Source organism: Prionailurus viverrinus, chromosome A2 (genome assembly GCF_022837055.1).
Source record: "Prionailurus viverrinus isolate Anna chromosome A2, UM_Priviv_1.0, whole genome shotgun sequence".
Taxonomy (NCBI): Eukaryota; Metazoa; Chordata; class Mammalia; order Carnivora; family Felidae; genus Prionailurus; species Prionailurus viverrinus.
This window is the reverse complement of record NC_062562.1, coordinates 167,052,093-167,074,167: the sequence shown is the minus strand read 5'-3', so window position 1 is coordinate 167,074,167 and position 22,075 is coordinate 167,052,093. Positions and strand designations below refer to the sequence as shown.

At 53.7% G+C, this 22,075-nt stretch overlaps 1 protein-coding gene and 1 long non-coding RNA gene across 3 annotated transcripts in view; one reads left to right on the top strand and one right to left on the bottom strand.

Moving 5' to 3' along the window:
- CNPY1 (canopy FGF signaling regulator 1) overlaps positions 1-8,713 on the top strand; it is a 37,624-nt gene extending 28,911 nt beyond the window's left edge. The window contains exons 2-4 of the mRNA XM_047849124.1: positions 2,140-2,343; positions 4,094-4,190; positions 7,839-8,713. Coding sequence (XP_047705080.1) covers positions 2,140-2,343; positions 4,094-4,190; positions 7,839-7,900 — 363 coding nt within the window. The 3' untranslated portion in view covers positions 7,901-8,713. The remainder of the gene's footprint in view (positions 1-2,139; positions 2,344-4,093; positions 4,191-7,838) is intronic.
- Positions 864-20,858, bottom strand: LOC125160298 (uncharacterized). Of its 2 annotated transcripts, XR_007150198.1 has the most exons (5): positions 20,704-20,858; positions 18,353-18,457; positions 12,670-12,919; positions 12,115-12,255; positions 864-1,201 (listed from the first exon to the last, which is right to left on the bottom strand). It is a non-coding gene; the product is annotated as an uncharacterized LOC125160298 (long non-coding RNA). The 2 variants fall into 2 exon arrangements; XR_007150197.1 differs by lacking the exons at positions 864-1,201; positions 12,670-12,919 and adding an exon at positions 2,315-2,713.
- Between the last annotated feature and the right edge of the window lie 1,217 nt (positions 20,859-22,075).

The following is a 22,075-nucleotide window of genomic DNA, read 5'->3' as shown; positions in this document are numbered from 1 at the left end:
CGCCTTCAGACTCATAAAATCAACAAAATTCACGTGTTGATCTCTGGAATCAAAAACCCCTCCAAAGTAAGTTGAGGAGGCCTTTCGGGCGCTAGTCTGATCTGCTCACGCGAGACGGTGGGCAGTTTCTGCACACGGCTGGGTGGGTGCGGTCAGATTTAAAAAACATTTTCGAGAGCGTCCCCAGTCAGCAGAAAGTACTGGGATCCGTCAAGGCGGTGCTGAGTGTTCCCCCAAACTCTCCCAGCCTCGAACCCCTGCCCTCTGGTGACCACCACCCCCACCCTGTTTACTTTTCCGCTGGGGAAGGTGGGGGCCCGGAGGGGACAGAGAGTGCCTTTCCGGGTTTCAGTTAGCTTTTTTAAGTGAAAGCGTGTACTCATCACTGTAAAGTGAAAACCTGCTTTGCTAACATCCAGAAAGTACCATGAAGGGATCTCAAACGTATCAGATAAGGAAATACACTTAAACCACACGCGTGGCAGGCAAAAAAAAAAAAAAAAAAAACCACCCCATAATCATGCAGCTAATGATCTGCTTGATTAACTGTAATTAAGAATTTACCTCTGTGTTTTATAACGTGCAGACCCAATACAGATTTAATCCTCAGCGCCTGTGGTTAATAAAACGGATTTTCAGTTTGTTCCTTAACCCAGGCATTGCTGTGCTTTTTGTTTTGTTTTGTTTTTACAACTTACAGGGCTTGATTGGCATACTTAAAAGTGTAAGTGAAATGCAGCTTGTATTTGGAATGCACTTCAAGCCACTACCTTGAGGGTCATTTCACTGTAGACCCGAAAACAACAACAACAAACCACACTCGCGAGTTTTTAAAAACTGGCTATTTTAGTGAATGGATAAGCGTTGTGGTTAAATCCAGTTGAGTAAACGGTTTCGTTGCAAAAGGGAGCGCCCGGGCCTGGAGAGAATGCGCCTGGAACCGGGTTTTGGGGGGAGAGGCGGGGACCCCGTTACCGCGCACACGGCGGGGGCAGCTGGGCGCCCATCGGCGGCGGTCGTCTTCGGCTCTCTCGCTGCCCCGGCTCCTGCAGGCCTGTGTCCCACCGCGCGCACTGCTCGCGGACCCCGGGGGCGGCGGGGACGCCGGCCCGGGGGCGGGAGGCGCGGGGACCCTTTGTGCGCCCGGAGCGCGCGCCTCGCCGCCGCGCGGTCGCCGGCACCGGAAGGGTTCACACTGCGCCTGAAAGGGGACAATGGAGGCCGGCTAGATCAACATCGCCGAAATCGAGTTCATTTGCGATTCAGCCCCTTTCACCACGGTTGTCACGCAAACTTCCTACTTTGATCAGCGGAGGGTGGAGAGGGAGAAAGCCCGCGGAGGCCCGGGCGCGGCGCGTCCGCGGCGCCCTTGGCGGGTCCCCGCCCCCTTCCGGAAGGAGCCGCGGGGACGCGGCATCCTGCACCTTGACCCGTCTAGACGGGCCCCGAGGTTTTGTGTCGGTTACCAGGGGCGAGGGGTGCTCTTTGACCCCCGCGCGGGGCGGAGGTGGTGGCCGGGGCGGGGTGGGGGTGGGGGGGCGTCCCCTGAATCCTCGCCGCATTCCGGAGGGACAGGGGCGCGCGGAGACGGGCGCCAGCTGTTCCCCGAGCCCGCGCCCGTGGCCGTCCCGCGCGCCCCTGTCCCCCCCTCCCCCACCGGCGCCCGCGGGCGCCACTGTCGGCTCGGCCCGACCCGTCCAGAAGGACGCGGCGCGCTGGCCCGCGGTCTCTGCCTCCCTCCCGGTCCCCCTCTTGTGCTCCCCCTCCCCCTCCGCCCCTCCCCCTCCCCTCCCTCCCTCTCTCCGGCTAGTAAATAATCACAGCCATTTTCTGTCCTCGGCGCCGTATTCTGCATGTGCGATGACTTTGAAAAAGGACTACCTGTGTAAGTGCACTTTCCAGTTCCAATCTAGGGGTTTCCTTCCCGTCCACTTTCAAACACCCGCCCCTTTCCAAAAGCACAGTGTAAGCGAACTTCCCACGTTCTGTAAGTAACCCAACCGCAAGCACATTGTGCGAGGAAGGTCATGCCTCCCGGCGCTCCTGGGGGTGGCGCGCGGCCCCGGACGCGTCCGGCGCACGATCTGCTAAGACCGCGTGAACGTTAAGGCAGGTCTCCTGCCCCGTTTGTCTCCACAGACCCCCCTAGCCCACTCGGAGGTTTTCCTAACAGACCTGTTGGACCAAGTGTGCGAGCGGATGAACCACTACCAGCTGGAAGAAGATTCCGTGACTCGGCAGAAGAAGTTTAAGAGATTTGCTCCAAGGAAAGGAGACAGAATATACAAAGAATTTAAAAAATTCCATTTTTATTCTGATGCTTACAGACCTTTGAAATTCGCGGTAAGCTCCCGTTCTTCGCAGGTGAATCCCACGCGCCAGGAACACCACTTGGGGTATTCTTTTTGGCCGTTTGCTTGGGTTGTGGTTGAGTTTCCAGACCTTGAACATTAAAAGGTTATCTGGCTGCTCTGTGGTCCCCGCGGCGGCGTCAGTGTTGACCATGCATTTGGGAAGTTGCCTTTGAGACACCTCACGGGGCTGTGCAGACAGGCGGTGTTTCGCAGAAAGTGCTGTTGTAGCTCCCAGCGACTTGAAGCCGAGGGTCGCGCCTGCTCTGCCCCTGTGGGGCTCAGAGAGGGGTCTCAGTGGCCCCCCTTGCCGAGGCAGGTCTCTTCCAGGTTCCCACAGAAGGAATCAGGGGTGGTGGCTCCTAGGTTAAAATCCAAATTAGAATGAATGTCGTTTTCAAATATTTATAGCCAAATGATAGAGGAAGAGTGACAAACATCTTTTTTTTTTTTTCCTTCTCCCCCTTCAGGCTTCACAGAAGACAGAGAATTTCCTTCCCGAGTTAATTCAAGTATTTTAGCACAAACTAAGTTAAACAAAGGCTTAGGTATGATAGTTGGCTTAATGCCAAACTCCCGTCCGGTGTGGTGTTTATTTTAAGTGAATGCTGGCCTCTGGCTTGCTAGAATGTGCCTGGCAAAATAGATTCCAATATATTTCGCTTTACTTACCGCTGTTGAATCAGACCAAGTGATGGCAAAGCCTGTTTAAAAAATGTATTCAGTTCACACACTGGCCGAAATGTCAGGCATGCTGACGCCCCGAAACAGGGGCTTTAGCTGACTTCTGAAGATTTCATTTTAATTAAAAAGTAAAGGCGATAACTCCAAGGTAAAAGTACCCCTGGAACAGGAATTTCGATGAGTACGTGTGCTTGTATTTCACAGGTTTTAAATAAACACGTTATGGTGGAATTTGCATATTTTTAAATGCCATTGAAAAATTTTAAAGTCTTGCTGAATGAACTTGGACTGTGCTTTGCCAAGTCTCGAGCGAATGCCCTCCTGTAGCTTCACGGTTCCAGGAGCTGTAACCCTGTGGGTCTTGAGCACAGACGCGTCCTTCAGTTAGAATTTAAGATTTTTTTTAATGCCCCGGGCGCCTTTGGGCTCCCTCTTCTCTGAAAAGTGAGATTTGGGGCCAGAAGCAAAGTGAAATTATCAACGGAGCGCTAGATGGTTTGAAAAGAAACTTGGCCAAGTCACTGCCAAGCATGTTACCCACAGTGAAACCGACGAGGTTTGTTTTGATTGCTGAGAAAGCTTAATTGTTTTCACACTTCAGTCTCTGTTTTAAAACCACAAAATGGATTGTTATGTTAAATCTGAGGGAAACTGGTTTAAGCGTCTCCAGGAGCCGGGTTCTTTGAAGGAGTCTAGAAAACCCAAACAAAACCAGAAAGCTAAGACTCCCCAGCTCTACCTAGGAGACCCCTTTCTTCCTTTTCTTCGCATTCCAATGTAACGAAGAGGCACAGATACAAAGAACCGCTTTCCTCCTCACCCTCGTCTTTCAACACGACTAATCGGTTCGTTAAGTCCCAGGAAAATGACGCAATTAACGTTTGGGGACGAGGCTCCATCCGAGGCAGTGAGGTCCCGAAAGCAAAGGGGCTGATGAAAACGGGCCACGGTAGTAACACGGTTTTCTGTTTTTAGCTAATAAAATGTTGGTGCGTCCTTCTCACGAGAGCCCCGTGAGCGCGGATCCATCCACATATGTTGTTATTACGTTTCCGCAGTGCGAAGCTATTATAGAGGAGCATGAAGACAAGATATTCTCACTTATCGCCCAGGAGGCACACGACCTCGCTGACAAGCTGTGCAGTGAGAAAGCAGGTACTGTGTCTGATGTAACATGTGTCTTCCGCTCGCCCACCCCCCTCACCCGGCGCGGCAGCATCTTTTTTTCAAACCGCCCTCGCTGCCTCCCCGCCGCCACCACCACCACCACCACCGGCTCCGCACTGAGTCAGAAAGACCCCATGTGAGAGAAGACAAATAAACAAAACCACGGGGCTAGGTGGCTCTTCCGTGGGCGCTGGCTTTCTTCTGCGTTTGCCAGGAAGTCTAAAGACGGTAAAGGGGGCCCAGGCCCATCAGCACCGGCGGGGTCCAAAGCACTTTCTCTTTCCAGTTTGCAAACTCGGAGAGGTTGGGTTCTCTCTCGCTCCTGGACCAGGAAGGAGAATCTCTTTATGACTCGCCTGGAACCTAAACTGATAGCAGGCGGGATCTTTATTCAGTATGAGATTTTCAAAGCTTTTTCTCTTTGCCGATTTGTGAGGGGTGCTGGGTATTTTTTTTTTTCAAGTTTCTTTCCCGGGATATCTTTAAACAAATTTTTTTTGTTTCTAATAGAGCATAACGTACCTTCCTCCACAGTATCAAATTTAGTGCCCCAGTCCTTGAAATAAGAGTTATTGCCCATCTGTGGAGAAACGTTTTTCTGTCATCAAGGGTTATTAAACGAGAAAGTGACAAAGCCACATCAACAGGAAGAAGTTTTCTTCCTCTGAGTAGATAATGGGGTTGTTTTCTTTTTAAAATCCAGTTTGAAAAAAAAAAATAATAAAGATGATCCAGTTTGGTTGGGGGTTTGAAGAGTACCATAGAAGGAGACACTCGGGACTGCTCAGGGCCCGGAGAGCCGTCTCACTGAGCTCAGACACGAAAGGTTGCTTTTGTGAGCCTCCCATCAGTAAGTGCGTAGCCACGATTTTCCAAAGAAAGTAGTCTCGATATTTTCGAAGTTTTGCGAACGATTCAGAGATGGGCACGTGCTTGAAGATACGAGCAAAAATGGGATGCGCGCTATTGGAAATACCTGTTTTCCTATTTTTCTGTCACAGAGGGTCTGGGCTTGTCACAATCACCTATGGCAAGGGCCACTAGTTTGCTCTCTAAACACCTGTTCGGACCTCACAGAAGGGCCTGAGAAAGTTTCACCAACTCTTCCTGGCAGTGGTGGCCCCAAATAATGACAAGATTCTGGGGAGAGACCCTCTTCCTAAATGCAGCAGTTTGACCTAATTTTAATAATAGTGACTGCCTTTTCATTGCTTCTGCATATTGGTCCCTGGAACTGAGCATTAACGTTAGCCCCGAGAAAGCGTGAGTGTAAGGCAAAACCCTAAGATTTACGCAGGAAAGAAAACCTTAGCTTACGGAGTCTTAATAGCATTTGGTTGTTTAAAAACTGGTGAAGTATTTCCACTGTAAAGCGTCAGCCCCTCCGAGCTGCTGAGAGTACAAGGTGGGCCACCGCCTCGTGGCCGCCACGTAGCGAGCCTTTTCAGGGTCGTGTTTCCCCGTGAAGCACCCTCATGGCTGTTGTAAACCATCCGTAAATTAAAAAGTGAGAACACGGTCACCTTACAAAGAGGCTAGACTCCCTCCCGGCCCAAAGTCCCCGCCGTCGAAGTAAGTTAGCGCCACGTAACGAGGTCGCCTTTTTCACACTTAAAAATTATCGCCAGAAAACCGAAAGCCACGCGTCAGTGAGGACGCTCGCCCTCGGTGACCACGGCGACAGAGAAGCATGTGTTTTCACAGGTTGGGAGGCTTTCGGATTCCCGTGGAAAAGGTGACACTCTCGTGTTGTAGAAAAACCCCCACGCCGTTGTCCGAAACTTTGCTACGATTGAGCTCCGTGATTTAAAACGTTTTAAAGACAGGGCCGTGTGTGTGTGTGTGTGTGTGTGTGTGTGTGTCTTGTGTGCTGGAGCCCGTGAGGCCGCATTCACCGGTGACCGTCCCCCAAGGCAGAGCGTGCTGTGTCCAAGGCACTGCACTGACGGCTGCTGGAGTGTGTACGTTCTGCTTTTAGGGAGATCGGTTTTTTTAAATAGATGGTTCTAGAACTAGACGTTTAATCGGAAGGGCGGCCCCTTTTTACACTTTGTGTACACTTCACCTATACGTGCGTGTGCCTGCGTGCACACGTGTGTGTTACATGTGTATATATATGAAAATTGCTTTTCTCTCTCTTGAGGGTAGATCGTCTCACCTTCTTCTTGGTAATTACGTAGGAGCACATGAAAGCACGTTCATGGATTTTAAAGCCTCAGCCTTATTGGGCTTTGATGGACGTATAAAACTGTAAGGCGTTTCACATGTGCACCGTGGCGATCTGATACGTGTGTACGTTGTGAAACCTTCTTCCCATCTAGTTCATTGACGCTGGACCCTAACAGGACTGTCCAGTTTACTCCCCGTGCGCAGACCAGTACGTGGGGGACCATGGAGAAAACGCATATTACGTTCGCGATGACCGTCTGGATTTAAAAAGGCCCCATCAGTGAGGTTTTCGTGAACGTATGCACCCTGCCTTGAACGAATAAAGAAAACCTCGGTGAAAGACGAGAGCATCGCAGACGGGTCTGTGGATACCTCTTCACCGCTCTGCGCTGCATAAAAGAAAAGGCGTCAAATACATCCTGCTCTTGGGGTGTGAGACGGAGCAATGGGACTACCTGATAGACAATCTGTCGTCGTCGTCGTTTGTCCCCAGGCAAAAAAAAAGAGAAGTGAGTGTATTCGATCTTCCTGGTGGAATATTTTGTGGCACTTACCCCGGCCACATTGTCAGTTTAACGTCTTGAAGTCCAAACGATGCTTTAAAATCTGAATAAGATAGAAGGTCATGATTAAAAGGGTAGCTGTGTCCCACGGATGGTGGAGGGTGTACCACTCTGGGTTGGGAATGGATGGATCCTCTCAGTTTTGTGGAGGCGTTCATTAGCTGGAGTGCGAGGGCCTAAATGTAAATACACGAATATATTCTGGGTATGTGTCACTTCTGCTCCGCTCCTAAATCTTAACCCTGAAAACGTGAGACTGAGGAACCTGACGCGTGATCCTTGTGAATGCGACCCATGGAGTAAAGGACCAGGTATCTTGAGAGGTTCGGCTTCCGTCTAAAGAAAAAGCATTTTTACCTCTTCGTGCAGACTTCCCTACGCGAACGGAGGTGTTGAATTATATGACACAAAATAATTACTTTCAAAACCTCGTCTTTTTCCTGTTTTTGATCAATTATGGAGTAAAAAGAATCGTAGCCTTTCTGGAGAGGGCGGACGTGAATTGCTTCCAGTTGGCAAAGTGGAGCGTCTCAGAGCCCCCTCCTTGCCTCTCTGCTCCTTGGGTTAAATGCCAAGCGTGCTGCGCCTCTATTTAAGGCATTTCTTAAACACCCCCAAGGCCATGGGCAAAGTGACACGCTCCCTGGGCTTTGGTTTTAAAATGCTCCGGGAAAAAATGCTGGCGGACGGCAGCAAAGATAACAGAGCCTTGGCAGGTGTGGAGGCCACGTTTGGGGTACCGGGGAGGAGGTGTGTGTGTTTGAAAATTTCCACGATAAAAAAGTTTTTAAAACGTGCTTCCCTCAAAACTGTGTTTCTTGCAGGAAGTCCGTGACTCACGCGGTGTGAGACGGGTTAGTGATGCTATGTGACTTTTCTTGTTTTTGTTTTTTTTTTTTTCCAGATCTCTGTGGAGCCTCTGCTAACCTCGAGGAGCTCCTGGATGGCACCTCTACCGGTTACTGAGGAGGAAAGTCACAGCCCACAGGTCAACGTCCGTGTTCCTATCTTCACGTTTCGTCACGAAAACAAAGTTCACGTGTCTCGTTTATATGGTGTTGTCGCACGTATGACATTGTGTTGAAAATCTGTTGTTTGGTGTCGCGACAGACCCGATTCTTTGGATAGGGGAAGTTGAGGACTGCATAAAACAAATTACCCTTGTGGATTCGGATACAGACAGGGTCAGGAGTGAAGCGTTTAAGTGCCCAGGAAGAAAAAAACGGAAGGCATTTCATAAATGAAATCAGGATTTGATAACATACACAATATCTTATGCGCGTCTACAACTATAATGTTCTAGTTGATGAGAAAGAGCATGATTTGAGTTCTTAAATGCTTGATTGGTCACGAAGGTAAGAAAATATATTGCCACAAATTCCAGATTATGTCTTCTGGGTTCTATACGGTGATCGATTAAAGACACAAACTTTCTTTCCATCAGGAAGGAGATACGAAGTTCCAGAAACCTTCAGTTTAAAAACGTATTCATCTCTAAAATGTAACGGAACGTGTGAAAAAATAACGCTTTTCTCGCAAGCAATATGGTGGCCTTTCTTCCGCATACCTTGTTAATCCAGATGAGTCAGAAAGTCACTGTACTGTTATCTTGTGTGTTCTTCAAAGATGGCACCAGTGACCGCGTTTTGTTTTGCCGCAAACTCTGTTGTGCGTGTGCGTCTCTGAAAAGACTTCCAGCTAACGCTTAGTGTGTGTATTTTACCGCTAACTAATCTATTGTCCTCCCATTTGGGTGTGTTTGTAGGTGTGGAGACAGAGGGGAGGTGGGACCGGATGAAAAATTACTTTTGACCACACTTAATACCAGAACGTAGTCGTCCTAGTGCTCGGCTTGGATATTTCATTGTCTTCGTTAAACTTACAGTCGGTGACATCTGACTGCAATCGTTGCTGATGCCGGGGCATATTCTGTAACTTATTCTGAAGAAGAGATGCTCATTGTTGGTGGTGGGAATTTACTATGCAGGGTGATATAAAGTCTGCCCCCAGAGAGCAAAAACCGTCCGCCGTGTGTTACGTCATTGCCTGGAAATCACGCTGTTTAAACCGCTCAGCTGATGCTTTGGGAAGAGACAATTCTGGAACTTAGGAGAATTTACCAAAATTCCGGAGAAGCGGTTTCCGCTTTTTTCCTTCTCCCTCCCCACTTCTTGTCGTTAAGTTCACACCACTTATTTACTGGGGGAAGCGGAAAGGCACGTGGCTTTTGGACGTGTCGGCAGCTGGCTGCGAGTCTAGACCCTGCCCAGTGTAGCCCAGCGAGCCTGCACCACAGCTGACACAACACGGAAAGAGGATTTCAGAATAATTAGCACCGTATTGCAGTCAGGTAGCGAAAGTGTTTAAAACGCAGCCCGCACATCCGTGTGTAAACCTACCTAAGATTCGTTCGGCATCTCACATAGTGAGTCATAAACGTTTCCCTGACGTGGGCCTTGTTGGTAAGTGTGCTGCCCGGGGACTCGATTCCTTGCTGCGCACGTGGCAGAGGCCCTGGCAGGAAGTGCCCAGTGCAACGGGAACTCTGGAATCGTGTGGCATTGTCTCCGCCTCCCTGGCGGTCGCTACAAATTCTCAGAGACAGACGCGGCCAGTGCTGATGGCGCCGCTCAGGAGAATTGGGGCTCCCGTTTCCAACCCGCACGAACACAAGAGGTGTGCTTTCTGTCCCCGATCGGTGTCCCTCGTGGGTGTGGATGCTTTTGCGCTGACGGGCGCGAATCACCCGTCTTGCCTCTGATGGCGCACATCTAAGGTTCCGCCAAATACGGCTTTTCAGTTTTTTCTTATTTCCCGGTAAAAAATAGGCTCGTCTCTTACAAGACTTTTGATGCCCCACGACTTCTATGTACTTTTTCCTTCCAGAAAGTTTTTTTCCGGATCCAACTTGCTAAACCCGTGTAAATATTTTGGCTTTGTGAAGTTACCGATTAAACGTCCGCTTGAGGGGTAGACGCGAACCCCCTGCATCTTTGGGCTGAGGATATTCTGGGGTTCCCAGTGGGGCACAGTCAAGTTGTGCTGCGTTTGCTAATGAGCAATAATGAGACAGAGCTGTGGGTTGCTTTAGCGACCCTCTGAACCACACTCCTGCCTTTTTAATGACGTTGATTGACCAAAACCAAAGACAGCAAAAAGCCTGGGGGGGGGGGGGGGAAGAGCACCCAGAGCGTGGCACAAAAGTTTCTTAGAGTCCGTGAAAAGCAACCTAATTCTAGGTCAGGGAAGTTCCTGGAGGGGAAAAAAAGGGGGGGGGGCGTGTGATGCTCATGAAAATACTTTGGAGAGTAGACGTGTTGGAGGCAGGGGTTTCCAGTTGTGTTTTTTGTTTTTTTGTTTTTTTTTTATTTTTTTTTCAACGTTTATTTATTTTTGGGACAGAGAGAGACAGGGCATGAACGGGGGAGGGGCAGAGAGAGAGGGAGACACAGAATCGGAAACAGGCTCCAGGCTCTGAGCCATCAGCCCAGAGCCCGACGCGGGGCTCGAACTCACGGACCTCGAGATCATGACCTGGCTGAAGTCGGACGCTTAACCGACTGCGCCACCCAGGCGCCCCTCGAGTTGTGTTTTTGTGAGACCAGATCTTTGGGTCTCTGCAGAAGATCCTGTGCACCTGTTCTCCTGGAGAGAAACCAGGTTGGCCAAGATGAGCGGTTTATATCCTGTTATGTGGATTCCCATTTGCTAAGAAGCAGCCCAGGCCACTGAATCCATTTCACTGAGGACTGAAAAGTGGAATTGAGCCAGAGTCCCAAATGGGAGGGATCAATACTTTATTTACTAAGACAAGCCCTAAAAAATAGAGTCGGTTGCTGTTTATAATTGTTATTTGTTCTACCTGTTTCTCTGCTCAGGTTGGTATTTATCCACGTAGGTGGTAGCGTTAGCTACATAAAAAAGTTGAAGCTTTCAACCTTAAAATTCAGGTTACAATGGCATATGGGAAAAAGCCATTCTTTGATGTGATTTTGTGGCCTGTGTTAAAATCCGATACAAAACTATGAGCTCATCTCAAATCTGGAAACCCACTCAATGGCGTTTTGCGTCGTTCTATCCCACAATGCACTGGTAGCAAATTGTCACGATACCTGTTACATACGAGTGTGTGTTTTGTTATGATTTTCTGCCCAGGTCTTAATGCCCCCTGCTACATTCCTTACAGTCCGCGGAGTCACTGTTCCAGGGCAAGGAACCACACAGACAAAAGACCGAATGAGGTACATAAAATTGAAATATGGAATCATAGACCTACATCGCCCATACGTCACCTCAGAAGAGGTGCAACGGACAGATGATGATGTCGTCTCCGGACTTGTCCTTCCCGCCCTTGGCCCCCGAACGTGGGTTTGCTGAGGAGGAGTGACCCACTCGTTCTGTCCATTTTCAGGATCTGCCCTTCTCCACAGAGATGGTGCTTACAGTGACCGTAATAGCAACTCATCTGTCTGTAGGGACGTCACCTGAAAATCCGGCTTGGCTTCCTGGGGATGGTTTGTAGACGAGTCTGTGGCCTCAGCCACAGGTGCGTGCCCTTCTGGGTTCTCTGAGGGTTCAGAGCGGAAACTTAGGTGCAGACATACCGTCCCACGCACAAAGATGGGCCTGTCGTCTGGGCAGGGGCAGGGGGAAGTCAGCTGACAAAAATACCCTGTCTCACGACAGCGAGATATTTACAAACCACATGCCATCTGTTAAGAAGCTTGGGAAACAAGCTATGAGGTTACACCGGAAATATGTCGGAACTGCAATATGGCTCATTAGTACGGAACACGCATTTTATTGGACCACCCGCGGGTCAACATCGTATCCCCCAAAACGTAACGGCACAGAGTGGAGGCCGGGACAGCGAGGCGAGCGATTGAATAGGAGAGAGAGCGCCGCGTGCCCCCGAACCACTGTGGAAGCTGCACCGCGCACTTGGCTGAGCCAAGACACCACTCGAGGCGCACACGCCTTCCTCGGAGCGGACAGAGAGGAGCTGCCTCCTCCTCCGGGAGCATAAACGAACCAATATCTAAGGAATGCAAGTTCCATAATGGGACGCCGGATGCCCGATGTCGGCTAATTAAGCCTGGCTCCGACTCGGAAAGCTCCCGTAAGTGAGAAGTTAAAATATTAATCCCGATTTCGAACTGCACAACAAGCGAGGCTGGTACCTGAAGGGAGAGAATGTACTCCTGACGTTTTAGATTAAGGGTTCGCCTCAAAGCCGCTTTCCGAACAAGTGGGACTTTCTCTACAGCGTATTCTCTGATACCGGCCGAGGAAGGGCGATGACAATCCTTGAAGTGACACCACTGTCAACAGAGGGAGAGAAGATTTCAATCAGGTGGTTTTCATTGTCTGATAGAAACGATCTTTATGGCTTTGTTGTTCTTCATCAAAGCGCACTGATTAAGCACCTTCATGCCCTGTGGTTTGTAGAAGAAAGCACAGAACCAAAAAATAGACTATTCGGTCCCCATTAAAAATGGACCCTATTTAAAGCAACACGGTATTAAAACAGAGTGAGGTCTAATACAAATGCAGGTTCAATAAGTGTTATTAAATTATTAGACCTTAAGGTGAAAATATACCCTTGAACTGCCCTTATATGCAATCAGAGCTGTGATTAAATATTAATGCCCTAAGATTAAAGGGTCACTTGAGTGGATTTTTTTTTTTTTTTAGCAATACCCCCAAATGGTGGGAATTAGCTACATTTTGCATACTTTGTGGACACCGAAACCTGGACAACTTCCAGACTGCAAAGCGCCAGGCTGGGGGCTCTGCTCTGGCCTGGCTGAGCCCCTGCCCCTGCGCCGTCTACAGTCGAGCTGAGATTCTTTCTCACGGCGCTGCAGGGAGCTCCGTGGCCCTGTGTCCGTGGACCAGGGCTGTCGCGGGTGCCTTCTGCAGAAAGATGGAGTCCGTTTGGAGCAGCGCTGGTCAGGGCTGACTGTCCACCTGTTGGGTGTGGTGCTTTGAATACCACAGAAGGAAAGGAATACGTTCATACATACATACATATATATATGTATTAAGAAATGTTTTTCTTTCTACTCGATGACCGTCTAAGCCTAGCAAAGCCTTTGTTCTTTTAGTTCGTACGGCCCATCCCCAAAGAGGGAGGTGTTCTCTCACGCACAGACCCAGGGTTAAGTAACCACACGGTGACCCGATGACTCAGGGGCCAGAGCACCCCCCCACCCCAGCCCCTGGGGGTGCAGCTGTGTGACCCACACCCGCGGCTCTGGCTGCCCCGGGCCGAGCCCCTCGGGGCAGGTGAGGGGCGCCAGCCCAGGTGGGGAGCCCTTTGTCCAGGGCCGTCCTGCAGCCTTGCTCTGACAGCCAGTGCCCTTGAGCCCGGCCGCCCTCGTCCTGGATCCCAGAGGCCCAAACACCACGGTCAGCCCGTCAGGCTCAGACAAAGCACTGGCTGCCTCCCGTTTGTGGTCTCGCTGAGGGGAACCCGGGCAGCACCGGCCCAGCGCGCGGCTCCTCCCTCAGGGGGCCCCCGAGTCCGGCCGCGTGTCGTAGCTCAGAGCCAGCCGTGGGCCCAAACCGGAGAAACTTAGCCAGAGCCCCTTCCTGGCAGGCCCCCCGGGAAAGCGCTGAACGACGTCATGCAGCTTTGGCGCTGCCTGCGTGGGGCTGAGGGTGCCCCTGAAAGCCGCGCCCCCACAGTAACTGTCCCCCCTTGACGACTACTCTTGCTGGCCCACGTTTCAGCAGACGCCTGTGCGTTGTAAGGCCCCACGGTGAGAGGCGGAGGGGCGGTGGCTGGGGCCCCCTCTACATTCAATTTGGGACTTTTCCACGGGAAGGGGGCTGTGGGGAGACCTCGCCGGAGGCCTCGACGTGAACGCTGGTGCCCTCTGGGTGCTGGACAGGGACCGGGGTCCTCGTCTTCGTCTCAAAAGGGCCACCTCCTCCGGGGGCCACCACTGCTTTCCAGGTCAGTGGTGGGACAAGCAGACCCAGAAAAGACCCCCGCAGGGGCAGGTGGTGGGAAGAAACGCTAACGTGGACGCTGTGGAGGAGAGGACAGGGACGGGGGGATGAGTTCCCTGCTGGGGGGAGGAAGGAGTCAGCGGGGAGAGGAGTTCAGAGGCTCCCAGGGTCTCCTGAGCTGAAAGGGGAGAGGCACAGAGACCGTGGGGGTCAGAGCGGCTGGGTGGTCCCTCGGCGCCCCTAGAGGGCACCTCGGTGGGGTAGGGGGGTGTCTCCCAGGTCGCTGTGATCCCAGCCGAGACAGAGGATGACCGCCCTGGGTCAGCTTGCGGTTCTGCAGGCTCACTGGCAAGAACGGTGGGCCATGTGTGCCCCCCCCGCCGCCTCCACCGTGCCCGGCCGGCCGCACCCGGAGCCCCCCTCCTGCAGGACCTGTGTCACTGGGTCACCTGCCGGGGCCAGCTCGGAGCGTGGACATTACCTGAACTTCAAGCTAAACACAAACTTGTGTTGTAAACGTAGTTCATCTACTTTTGCTAATTTTCAGTAGAGTGGAAAGCATTTAATTTTTATCGGCTCTCACAGTAAGGGGGGCGGGCGGTCAGGGCGGTGAGGAGCAGAAGGAATCCCTTGGATCTCTCTAGAGTTTTCATTTATTTAAGTGCCTGTGATCGGTTTGCCTCCTGGTCACCTTCCCTCTGAAAGCCTGGCGCAGGGCGTCTCCAAAGCAAGGTAGGAATTGAGGGACCTTGCTCGGCTGGGGGCCGTTTGTCGAGGTGACCGTGCGACTTCTGTGGGTTTATCCGCCGGCCGCCCCGCTCGGGCTCCAGTCCACTGAGTGGACCTCACTGGTCTTTCTCCCCCACTGTCCTCCGAAGACACCGTTCCAGGTCGCCAAGTGCCCCGGGCCCTGTTCCTCCTGGAGGCAGGGCAAGTCGGGGGCGCAGGCGCCACACTGGGGGATCCCTTGGTCCTCCAAACACTCAGCAGGTGCCGCTCAGGGCAGAGCAAGCTGGGCCCTGGAGGGGCGGGTGGCCAGGGTCCCTTCAGTCTGCGGGACTGCACACGAGGCACCCCAGTCTCTGCAGCTTGGATTCCCTTCTTTAACACCAGACAAAGCAAAATGAAAAACACACACGCGAAAACCCTACATTTTTTTCCTTATGGGTAAGAAGAAATACACGTACTTCTTCAAAAAGAAGAAAATGACAATGTTCTCGGGGCACCTGGGTGGCTCAGGTAGTTGTGTGTCTGACTCTTGATTTTGGTTAAAGTCACAATCCCAGAGTTATGGGATCGAGCCCCAGGCTCTGCACTGACTGTGGAGCCTACTTGAGATTCTCTCTCTCTCTCTCTCTCTCTCTCTCTCTCCCCCTCCCTCCCTCCCTCTCCCTCTACCCCTCCCCCTCCTGCAAAAATTAATTAGGGGCGCCTGGGTGGCTCAGTCAGTTAAGCGTCCGACTGGCTCCGGTCATGATCTCGCGGTCTGTGAGTTCCAGCCCCGTGTCGGGCTCTGTGCAGACAGCTCAGAGCCTGGAGCCTGCTTCTGATTCTGTGTCTCCCTCCCTCCCTGCCCCACCCCTGCCTGTGCTCTCTCTCTCAAAAACAAACATTAAAAAAAAATCAGTTTTTAAAAGTCCTCAAGTCCCATCACCAAGATAACTGTTTGCATCATATATGTGTGTGCACACACGTGTGGGGGGGGGGGGGTGGGGGGGAGTTGAGTGTGTAACCTGTGTTCTCTGACCCGGCCTTTCCCCTCAAAGCGCTAGGAGTTTCTTCTTCTGTTGTTCAATGTCCTCCTGCCACGTAAGTTGTCGCGGCTGCAGAATGTCTACTTGTATTTAACGGGCCTCCTACGTTAGGACCATTTAGACCATTTTCAGTGTTTGACTACTGGGAACGAGGCGGAGGTGAATCTCGGTAGCCGGATCTCCGGCGGATTTTCCCTGGCTGCCGCCGGCCTCGGCTGGGTTTCTCGCTGCCGCAGGGAGGTCTCGGGGGTCCGTGGCCCCACGTCCGCAGCGGTGCCATCAGAGCCGAGAACAGCGCCTGCCCTCCCGACTGGGCACCCCCCCTGGGTGAGGAGTCCAAACGGTCCTCTCCTGTTTGGGAAACTCCCCGTCTTCGGTGCAAGGACAGGAGACCCTGGAGCAGCGCGGAGCCCGCCCGGCAGACGTCCCTGGCGCGGTGCCCAAGCCACAGGGTGAGCCCGCCCGGTCGTCGGGGCCCTCGGGAGCCCTCCACGGCTCCAGTAACAGCTGTGCCGGCGACGCACGTGAGCGTGCCTTTAGTCCCTTCCACGGGTACCGTTTCACATCACCCCCCCACCGCCGCGTGTGGAAATACAATCTCGTCTCCACCGTGCAGATGAGGAAGCCGGGGTCTGGAGAAACACGGGTGACCGGGTTCAAAGTCCCCGGTGTCCTGACTGCAGCACCGGCCCGCCTCCGGCGGGGGGCCCCCTCCGACACGGTGAAGGAGGCCCCCGAGATGGACTGGTTGGACAGGACAGTCCCCGCGCGGTCCCGCGGGTGCTGACGTGAGAACATGACGGCGGGAGGACAGGGCTTCTGGGCTCGGTGCCTCGAGGGCCCCCAGAAGCCCTGTGCATGGAGCGTCGGGACGGAAATTTGCCGCACGGGGAACAGGGCCCCAGCGTCAGCCCAGCTGCGGCTCGGACGCGCGCTTGTCCACGGTGACATCTCCCCTAGAGATCGGGACGGGGAAATATGTGTCCAGGAGGGGCAGAGCACGTGGCCCCAACATGCGGGGCTGAGCTCGGGGCCGGAGGCGTTGACATCCACTTGCGGGGTCACAGAGGCCAGGCTCGGCCAGGTGGTGTGGCCCCAAAACCATCCTGAGGGACTGTCTGCCCTGAATACTAATAATTGAGGTGATGCCCCAAGGTCAGCCTCCTCTCCTTGGAGCTACTTCATTGATTGTTCCCCATGGTAATGACACTGTTCTGCTGGCCCTTTGGTAAACGTTCGTTTCGCCTCAACGTCTCTCTAGAGCAGGGCTTCCTAACCCCTTCGGATGGCATGGAGCCCTCTGGCAGCCTTGGGAAGGCTTTGGCAACGCCCTTCTTAGACAGATACGTGTGTGTGTGTGTGTGTGTGTGTGTGTGTGTGTATAGATAGATCCATGCACAAAATAAAATGTGCAAGGTGACAAGAAACACAATTGGATTAAAATACTTACAAAATATATTTTAACTGTGATGTGTTTCTGTACTAATGTGTTAGACAAGACGACGTAGTCACAGGTTGAATCAATGATTTTAGAGTAGGGATGGGCGAGGGCGCGCAGGTGGCTCAGTCAGCTAAGTGTCCGTCTCTCAAGGGCACCTGGGTGGCTCAGTGGGTTAGGCCTCCAACTCTTGATTTTGGCTCAGGCCATGGGCTCATGGTTTGTGGGTTTGAGCCCCGCATCGCGCTCTGTGCTGATGGCGCGGAGCCTGCTTGGGATTCTGTCTCTCTCTCTACCCCTCCCTTGCTCATGCTCTCTCTTTCTCTCAAAATAAATACATAAACATTTAAAAAAATTTTTTAAAGTCCAACTCTTGATTTTGGCTGAGGGCACGATCTCAGTTTGTGGATTTGAGCCTCGAGTTGCACTCTGAGCTGACAGGGAAGAAGCCTGCTTAGGATTCTCGCTCTTCCCCTTTCTGTCCCTCCGCTGCTCATGCTCTCTCTCTCTCTCTCTCTCTCTCTCTCAAAATACATAAGCAAACGTTAAAAAAAAATTAAGTAGCGACGGGCCGAAATGACGATCTGCCATATCTGCGACGACTATAGCAGATATGAAAATATCTGTGGTTTCGGTTGGCAAAAAGGCAGCTAGAGAAGATACGGCTGAGCGAAAGGAGTCAGAGAAGGACCAAGGCCACAGGACTTCCCTCATATTTGGAATTGGAGGAACAAAGCAAATGAGCAGGGAGACAAAAGAGAGGCAGACAAACCAGGACACAGACTCTTCACTACAGAGCACACACTGACGGCCACCAGAGGGGAGGTGGGCAGGGGGAGGGGGAGGCAGGCGACGGGGACTAAGGATGCGCTGGCCAGGAGCGCCGGGTGGACACCGAGTGCTGGGTCACTACGTCGCACACCTGAGACGAATATAACACCGTGGCCGCTGACGGGAACGAAAGCGAAACCTTCAAAAAGTTGCCAACAGGGGCTGGGGCAGGGTTGACTCCTGCCGCGACATCGTTATGTCTGTCTCGTAAGGAAAAGAACGGGGAGGGGGCTGGTAGGCACCGATTCGCGAGAACAACAAGCATGCAAGTTCCCGGCCCAAGTTCACGGAAGCCAGAGTAAGAGCTCCTGCCTTAAAGTAAACAGGAATGGGTCAACCTGTTCAGAGAAGAGACCGAGGCAGAGAGGCTCGCTGTTTGGTCCAAGGCAACACAGCAGGTCAGAGCCCCACACGGGACCTTCTGCTGAAGGCACTGACCTTCAGTGCTGGCTCAGACGTCCTCCTCAGGAGTGTTCTAGAGATTTCATCCTGACGAGCTTCCACGAAGATCACTTGACCACGTTTGCTATTCACTGAAGACGGCTATGGACAGAATTTTAAGACGCTGAAAAGAGTCTCTCAGGAAAGAGTTACTGATCATTTAAAACCCACACCTGAACCACACACACAGACTTGCTCGGTTCGAGGGGGAATGAGAAGATTCATTTCGCTAGAGAAAAATCTCGAACTTCCAGTTCGTGGCCCTCGTTCTGGGGAGCGCTATAAAATTAGTAATAAGACTGCTTGAAGAAATCCTTCAGACCAAGTTCGGATTTAAAAGGAATAAACACCTATATAGATAAGTTAACCGTAAGCTTCACTTACTACGTTGTGGTTGCAATGGAGGACGTGGCCAATGGGTCTTGAGGTCCCGTGTTGCCGAAATTCTGTACAAAATGAAGCGCTCTGGAGGCAAGTAGCCCCCGAAAGTACAGACCAATGTCAGACGTTTCCAGAAATATATGGAAAATAACACCCCAAAGAATGGAACAGTACATGGTTATTTATTGATTGAGCAAATAGTCTGAATGAAATAGTCACTTGGGACCCTTGCACCATTTCCATAAACCAAAGGTCTGACTCTTCCTAAATTTCTCCCTTCCTCGCGTTTGTTTGTACATCCCGTGGCGGTCAGGATCACCGCGCCACAGGCACAGGGTCGCCGTCCTCTCCCAAAGACACTCTCAGGCCGCCGCGGGGAGACTTCACCCAGGGCAGCGAGCCCACACTCCCTCTGTGTGGTCCTCACGTTTCCCTGGGGACGGTGTCTCTGCTGTACTGCTTCCCACCTTACGGCCCCCACCCCAAATCAGCCTCCCCTCGCGTCAGCTCCCACCCTGGGCTCACCCAGGTGCCGTGGGCCGAGATGCTCCTCCGGCAACTCCCCACCCTCCAGCTGCTCCCCCTTCTCCTCCAGCTCCTCCAGCTGCTCCCCCTCCTCCAGTTGCTCCTCCTCATCCTCCAGCTGCTCCTCCTCTTCTAGCTATTCCTCTTCCTCCTCCAGCTGCTCCCTCCTCTTCCAGCTGCTCCTCCTCCTCCAGCTGCTCCTCCCCCTTCTCCTCCAGCTGCTCCTCCTCCTCCAGCTGCTCCCTCCTCCTCCAGCTGCTCCCCCTCCTCCACCTGCTCCTCTGCCTCCTCCAGCTGCTCCTCTTCTAGCTGCTCCTCCTCCTCCAGCTGCTCCTCCTCTTCTAGCTATTCCTCTTTCTCCTCCAGCTGCTCCTCCTCCTCCTCCAGCTGCTCCTCCTCCTCCAGCTGCTCCTCCTCCTCCACCTGCTCCCTCCTCCTCCACCTGCTCCCTCCTCCTCCAGCTGCTCCCCCTCCTCCAGCTGCTCCCTCCTCTTCCAGCTGCTCCTCCTCCTCCACCTGCTCCCTCCTCTTCCAGCTGCTCCCTCCTCCTCCAGCTGCTCCCCCTCCTCCAGCTGCTCCCTCCTCTTCCAGCTGCTCCTCCTCCACCTGCTCCCTCCTCTTCCAGCTGCTCCCTCCTCCTCCAGCTGCTCCTCCTCCTCCAGCTGCTCCCTCCTCCTCCAGCTGCTCCCCCTCCTCCACCTGCTCCTCTGCCTCCTCCAGCTGCTCCTCTTCTAGCTGCTCCTCCTCCTCCAGCTGCTCCTCCTCTTCTAGCTATTCCTTTCTCCTCCAGCTGCTCTTCCTCCTCCAGCTGCTCTTCCTCCTCCAGCTGCTCCTCCTCCTCCAGCTGCTCTTCCTCCTCCAGCTGCTCTTCCTCCTCCAGCTGCTCCCCTCCTCCAGCTGCTCCTCCTCTTCTAGCTGCTGCTCCTCCTCCTCCTCCAGCTGCCCTCCCCAGGTGCCCCCACCCCGTGCCTCCTTGTGCTGCCCCGCTCAGTCCTCACAGCCTGAGATCTGCCCTTCCCGCTTCCCGTCTGTTTGCTTCTTCCCGCCCTCGCAACACTGTTCTCGCTCCTTCCAGGCCTCTGCGTCCAGAGCTCAAGTGTGACGGAACGTTTAAGCAGCAGGCTGAGTATGTCCCGAAAGCATCACCACAAGTGTAGTTACCGGCTGCGTGTGTGTGGTGAGAACTCGTGAGATTCGCTCTCTTAGCAACAGTCCAAACTCGGACTGCGGCGCTGCTAACCGCCGTCACCCTGTCGCACACGAGACCTACAGGTACGGAGTCATCGCGCCGTAGCACCTCAATAAGAGGAACGAGAGAGACTGGGGGGGGGGGGGGGGTTGTAAACAAACAAGGAAAAGCAGGCTGCGTGGCGCCAGGGAAAGAGCTTGCACCGGAGTGCCCCCTCCCGGACCCCGTGGTGTGACCTTGGGCCACCCCTCACCCTTGGCTTCCAGCTTCTGTCGTCCCTGGGAAGAAAGGGGCTCCGCCGGGCGGCCGCCAAGCCCCTCCGGCCCCTCCCGGATTGTGCGGCTCCTCAGTGACACACCGTGGCGACACAGAGCGCCCCACACCTACTCTGCCGTGGCCTTCGGGTTGACTTCCTCAACTGGCCCCTGCACGTGCCCCAGCGCGGCTTCCGCCCCGGCCCCTTCCGGTCCGGTGCACCTGCGCCCGCCCCGCCCCCTCCCGCCCCTCCCCCCATCGGCCTCATCTTGCGGCCCAGCCGGCTTTGCTGCGGCCTTTGTCGCTTTGTCTTCCCTCCTTTTCCTTTTGTGTCTGTGGGGCTCACTCGACTGTTTGCACACTTTTAGAAAAATTTCCGTCTTCCCCGTGAGCCCATTCTGTCCGCACCGAGGCCCGGCTGGCGTTTCCTGGAGGCCCCCCGGATGCCTGGAGCCACCATGGCAACCGCCGGCCCGCGCCCGGCCTCACCTTCCCCGGGCGGAAAGCGCCAGAAGGGGCGGCCCGGGCCTCGCAGGGGATAAAGGGAGAAGGTTCTGGACCCCGAGCCCGGAGTCCAGGTGTCTAGGCCGCTCGGGCCTAGGGCGTTTGGAGGCTGAGCGGCCCGGCGGAGAAACAGCGCCCTGCTCACGGGTGACACGCGCTGCTAACAACTTCCAGGGAATTCTGAGTGTGTAAAAATCGCACATTAACGCCCCGATGGAGAAGAACGCCATCCTGCAGCCGTCCTGGCTCTGACGACGAATTTGCGCCCGGCCGAGGGGCCCCAGGGCCGCTGCCCGCCGAGACCTTCTCTCTCTGACCTTTTCCCTTCCTGGAAAGCCCGCGCCCCGAAGTCAAGCCCTTCCCTGCCTGTCTGCCCGCGGCCCGGGCCAGTGCCTCCCGGCCTCATTGTCCCTGCCAAGCCCTGCCCGGCCCAGGCCTGGCTCCTGATTAGAAATTTAAAAGAGTCTCTCTGGTGAGAGCAGATACCCCATCACTTCCCGGGATGTTCCTCCTTTTCTCTTCGGGCCTCAGCTCTTCCCACTTTTAAAGACGCGCAGCACACAGAAAGCGCAGCCAAGCGTGCAGCCCGGAACGGCCCCTTCCGGGGCCCTCGCAGAGTCTGGGAACCGCCGCCATTCACCCTTTGCCTTCTGGTGGCTTCTGAACCATGACGTCCTGGGCAGTGGCGCTCAGGACAATCCCCGGGAGCAGGGGGCAGGCCGGGGGGCCGGGGCCCTGGGAGGAGCTCCCCAGGAGAGCGTTTCCGGATCCAAGGATCCCTCGTTCTCGGCCGACCCGGGGTTGGGACAGGAGGCACCTGATGAGAACGCCGGACGACACTCAGTGGCAAAGGGTCGCCTTTCGCT